This window comes from Myotis lucifugus, unplaced genomic scaffold, assembly GCF_000147115.1.
Source record: "Myotis lucifugus unplaced genomic scaffold, Myoluc2.0 scaffold_7884, whole genome shotgun sequence".
NCBI classification, from domain to species: Eukaryota; Metazoa; Chordata; class Mammalia; order Chiroptera; family Vespertilionidae; genus Myotis; species Myotis lucifugus.
The window spans coordinates 1629-7329 of record NW_005878932.1 but is presented as its reverse complement, the minus strand read 5'-3'; the positions used below and the strand labels follow the sequence as shown (position 1 = coordinate 7329).

General features: G+C 56.0%; 1 protein-coding gene across 1 annotated transcript; it reads right to left on the bottom strand.

Moving 5' to 3' along the window:
• Positions 1–208: 208 nt before the first annotated feature.
• LAIR2 (leukocyte associated immunoglobulin like receptor 2) lies at positions 209–2388 on the bottom strand (the record flags this gene model as incomplete). Its single annotated transcript, XM_014451109.2, has 3 exons — positions 2298–2388; positions 1855–1890; positions 209–529 (listed from the first exon to the last, which is right to left on the bottom strand). Coding segments are annotated over exons 1-3 (391 nt in total), but the record flags the coding sequence as incomplete, so codon positions are not given.
• Positions 2389–5701: the final 3313 nt, after the last annotated feature.

Here is a 5701-nt window from a genome sequence, read left to right as displayed (position 1 = left end):
AGCTCTGTGTCCCCTCTGATCCCGAGCTCAGGGTCCAGGCCACCGTGGTGTCCAGATGGGACCACATTCCAGGGCCCACAGCCAGGGGTGAAGGCTGAGGGTTATGTGTGCAGAGGGAGGGGAGCCCCAGGGCTGGGGGTGAGCAGGAGGGCAGGGAGCCCAAGGACAGAGACGGGGCTGGGACAGGGTGCAGGGCCCTGGGACCCACCTGAGGGCGGAGTGGAGGCGTCCTCCCCTGTCACCTGCAGCTCCAGGGGCTCACTGCGCTTAGACCAGCCGAACTGGGTGAAACAGTAGCAGCGGTAACTCCCTGCAGTGTCTGCAGCCACCACAGGGAAGAGGAATCTCTCCTCTGTCCCCTGTGAACCATCTAGAGGCACCAGGTTCTGATAACGGCGTTCAGGTCTTCCATCCATCACCAGGCGGCACATCTGAGCCCCAGCTGGACCCCGGCACACAAAGGTCACAGGCCGTCCCCGGGGGATCACAGGGCCTGGCTCGGCCCTGAGGGTGGGTTTGGGCCGGGACCCTGGGAGGAAGCAGAGCAGGATCTCAGGCTCCATCATGAGGAAATCTCCTACCTCACACCTCCCATGTCTTAACCCTGCAGCTCAGTGGTTCTTAGAAAACTCGCAGAGCTGTGCAACCCTCACCACAGCCCAATTCCACACCATTTGAAACATTCCTTCCGCAAACCCCGCCCCTTCCCTCTCCAAGAAACTAGGTCCTCATCTCTCCATTGACTTCTCCACGTGACTCAAGTTCTGGTGACATCCTGAGCTTTTCTCAGGGGGACACGGGAGGTGTCAGAGCAGCCTGGGGCCCCAGACATGTCTCCCTCCCCACGGCCACTCTCCAGGGAGACAGACAGGGCTGGGAGGGAGGCAGAGGATGAGGATGAGCAGGTTACTCATGGAGACAGGGACTGTGGACTCTGAGATGGTGGGAAGGCCTTGGACAGGCCTGAAAGCAGCTGGGGAGATTGTGGGTACCATTTGGCCTTCAGGGCCCCATGGGAGGTCTAGTGGGGGTGGGAGTAGACACCAGACTGGACCTGCTCACAGGACCCCAGTGGCTGAGGACCCCCTGACTCCAGGGCACGTCCTCTGAGCAGCACTCACTCAGGTTCCCTCTGCATTTCCCACCTTCCTCTCAGCCCATTTCCACTTCCTTGTGACCTAGGCACCTGACACCCCAAGTGTCTAAACTGGGCTGGGCAGGGAGAGAGGGCTCTAGCCCTGAAACAGGAAGAAGGGATCCAAGTTACCCAAACCCCATAGAGGCGGAGCTGGCCGAGCCCCAGCACTCATTCCCTCATTCCTTCAGCCACAGCTCAGCTCCCATCTTTTCCTTTACAGACGCCTCCTTTTGCCATTGGCTCCACAAATAAGAGAAACACAGGAGGGTCCCTGCCTTCTTGGGGGAAGGGAAGAGGGAGCACAGGGTGAGGGGGGGAGTGTGCAGACCACAGCCACGCGCTGTGATACTCGCCCAGGGCTGAGTGTGGGAGGCTCAGGGTGAGGGGGGCAGAGCTCACCTCTCATCAGAGGCAGTGGGGGCAGCCCTGAGCTGAGACCAGAGGGTCAGGTGGGAATGAGCCAAGCCCAGCACAGAAGCCCTCAGCCTGGGAGAAGGCCGAGGTTCAGCAGGAACATGGTGTTCGTGAAAGTGAAAGAAAGGCTGGTTTCTGAAGGTAACTTAGCCAGAGGGCAGAGAACAGACAGATCCAGACAAAGAGAGAGGCTGGGGCTCATTCCAGCTGAAGATACACCTGGAGAGGACTCTGAGGAAAACCAATATTATGCCTGAAAATGGAATTGATATGAAAAACTCCATTTAAAAAGACGGACTCACCCTCCTGCATGTGGATCGTCTGGCCCAGGCAGAGCACTGCAAGGGAAGGTCTGGTGAGAACAACGCCCAGAACCCGGTCCTCCTTGGGCTGCAATCAGGAGGCCTTCCTGGAGGCAGCGGGCTCGGCCCCGAGAATTTCCCAGGCTCCCTCCTCGCCATCCCCTCTGAGCACAATCCTGCTTCCTGCTCTGAGTTTGCAGACAAACTCCCACCCCCTCTTCCAATCAGGTCCTCAGTCAGAACCGGTCCCCACACCCAGGCACCTGTTTCTAGGACTGACCCTCCCATGGTCACACTTAGGTCAGGGCCAGAGCTGAGGGGCCAGACCCCCAGGAGGGACCATGAGTCTCCTGGGCTGGAGTCAGACTGAGCAGGGATGTGGTTGCCTCCCCAGATCCCACCCCCTCGGTCCCTGGGATGCGGTCTCTCCATCCAGGACTCACCGAGGCCCAGGAGGGTGGAGGGCCGGGGGCTCATGGCCAGCCTCTCCCAGTCTTCTCTGTCCTTGTCCACATGGAGGAGGTGCCTGGGTGAGGGCGGGCAGGGTCCTGCAGGTCAGGGAACTTGCAGGGCGGCTTTAAAAGGACTGAGCCATGTGCGTCATTTCCGTGGTTTCTCATGAAGGGAGGCAGGTGCTCCTAACCCCAAATCCAGTTTCCTCTTTTTTGGTCCATACAGGCCTTGGTGAAACGCTATGAAGAAGTAAATTTCTAATTTTTCACGCAGCACTTTCTAGCGATATACGTCCTCACCAGGCTAAACCCATGACCAGATCAAACCCACATGGTATTAATTCACCTGCTATAGACAGACATAGATGATAGATAGATAGATAGACAAATAGGGAGATAGATATGTAGATAGATCCTAGATAGCTGGGTACTCAGATACATAGATGTATAAGTTGTTACACAGATACACAAATTGATAGTTACATAGATAAATACATAGATGCACACATGGATATAGAGATAGTTACAAAAATACTCAGTTATATAAATACATACTGGGCTACATAGATAGATATACAGGTTGTCAGATGCATAATTATATAAATACAGAGAGTTGAATAGATATTTAGATAGATACAGAGATAATTATATAAATTCATTGATATTTAGATACATAGTTACACAGATTGATACATAGATAATTAGATAGATACATAGTTACATAGATAGATATAAAGATACAACGATATATATGGAGATACATAGAAACATAGGTAGACCATACAGGCAGGGAAACTTAATGGCTTGTCATCTGGCCCTCACAAGCTGACTGTCCCCAAACCACACATTCTCTTATGCAAATGCATCGGTTTCTCACCTGCAAACGTGAAACCATAGACTCTCCTGACACCTCCATGTTATTCCAGGGGCAGCACAGGGAGTGGTGGGTACACGGGAAGGACTCAGCCTGCCCCCTCATGCTCTGCAGGGCAGGTGGCACCTGGATGAGGCTCGATGCCCTCGTATTTGTGCCCCTCTGTGCCCTGTGACCCTGAGCTGCCACCCGCACACTCCCCTGCCTCCCAGCTGCCTCTGGCTATTTCTAAACTGAAAGCACCCAAATCCACTGAAGCCAAATCACTGAAGAAAGAGTCATGTTGGTGGGCGGGGCTTCTGGGAAGGTTGAGTTTGCAAAGACCCAGATGAGTCCAGGCTGGTGGCTGGATTCCCGACTGGAAGCTGATGAGCCTTCATGGGTCCATTTAGCATTTAGGGCACAGAACTCAGACACTGTGACTAGGGAAGGTGGTCCCGTAGCCTCCCCCCTCACAACACTGAGGTGCATCCTTGTGACCTCCCAGGGGAGGGGCCCCCAGGAGGAGGAGACAGAGGAGAGTCAGGACCTGGAGGGAAAGGCCTGAGACTCCTCAGCTCCCAGCCCAGGGATGAGTGCAGAGGCTGCAGCCCCCAGGCAGGCCCCAGGCAGAGCTGGGCCATCAGGAGGGCAATGGTGGGGGAGGGGAGGATGGGGAACTTCTCTAATAGTGTCAACAATACAGACAAGATCCTCAGAAGGGGGAAAAGTGTACTATCCAGTGGCATGTTGTCCATTCACCATCTTGTGAGCCATTGCTTCTACTTCATTTTAAATTATTTTCATCATCCCCCAGCCCCACAAAAGAAATGCGGTGCCCACTGTATCCGTGCAGGTCTGTCACAGACACAGGACCAACAGGCCTGTATATACAGAGAGATGTATGTGGCAGGATTGGCTCACACAATCCAGGAGTCTGGCAAGTGCAAAATCTGAAGGGAGGGCTGGCGGCTGGAGACCAGGGGATCTGCGGTCTCAGCTCGAACCCCAGCAAGTTTTCCCAGCAGAATCCGGGGTCAGTCCTGTTCTCTTCAGCCCATCTGAGGAGGCCCACCCACCTGATGGAGGGCAGTTTGCCTCCCTCCCATGTCTTAGAGGCCCTGGGTTGGCTGGGATAGGAATCGTTATGATACCCGGAACATGAAGCCCAGGTTTATTTCAGAGGATCGAGTTGCAGGAACCCTAAGAATAAAATCTCAGACCAGAAGATTGAAGCAAAAGTGGAGAAACTTTATTGCAAGCAGATTCAGACTCCCTGCATGGGGAGAGGGCTCAGTCATGGTGGCCACTGAAGCCTGTGGTCTAGGGGTATGTATTTGCTACAAACCTGCTCTCTATCTCCCCCTGTGGCCACCTGATGAATTCTCTCAATTGTTCTTGCCCAGAAGCAGACCTGAACCTTCTGGGTTCCTATGCCTCAGCTCACCTTATTGTTGAGGCCCCTCCCAGTCTAAAATCATCCTGTTATTTCTGCGCGGTTGGCTTCCGTGATTAGATTGGCTCACGTGGCCGTGTCTGCCCTGCCTCCGTTCCACCTGCCTTGTTTCCCCTGGGGCTCTGCCCTGTCTGCCTGCCTGTCAATCAAGCTGAGTCCTCTCGATGGTCCTGGGAAGATGAGGGGTTGAGGCCAAGCTTCCTAACCCACGTGGGCCTGGGTTCTCTTGTCCTTGAACAACAGCGGGGGCGACTCTGGGTCTTTGGGCTCCAGGGTGAGCCTCGGGCCCCCGGTGAGGTCCCTGCTGGGGCCCTGGGATCCCCTCTCTCCGGGGGGCTCGCTTGTCTTTACTCCTGTGGTCCCTGTGGGGTCCTGCGCTGGCTGAGGCCAGCTTCCACCAGAATCGCCACCAGGATCAGCAAGACCACGCCCGCCAGGCCCAAGCGGATGCTGTTCTCCACTGTGTAATCCCGGGAGGCGGGGCCTGGAAGCAGAGGGCAGGGGTCACTGACAGGTGGACACGACTGGGCCAGTCCAGGCCCTCGGAGGCTGGAGCGCCTTCTCAATGGGGGAACCTGCCCCTCCCCTATACCCCTGTGCACACTCCCTCCCCGATGGCTGACCTGTCTGGGAGGCCGATTCTGTGGCTGAAGGTGTCACTTCTGTGGGTGGGAGGGTGACAGCAGGGCGTGTTGCTAGGAGACAGGAAGGGGTGACGGACGTCTCAGGCAGCCGCTCCCCTTCTCTGGACGCCCTGCCTCCTGGTTCCCTCAGGGAACCTCCCTCCATGGGGAGCACCCAGGCCCCGCCCCAGGAATACCTCCACCTGCAGCACCTCAGGAGCCCTCGGTGCACGTCCCCAGGTGCCACAGCCAGTCACCTAGAGGACCCCAGGGCAGGCCCAGCTGCCAAATGCAAACCTGCATTTCATCAAACTCCAGCAGGGAGATACAGCATCTCGTTCCTGGCTCTCACCAAACCCCCACGCCCCACCCCCAGCCAGGGGTTGAACTGGTCTCTTGCTGTTGAGGATGTAAATGTCACTGCCCTCCCTGTGTGCCCCACTGTGAGAGAGGCAGAGCCCCT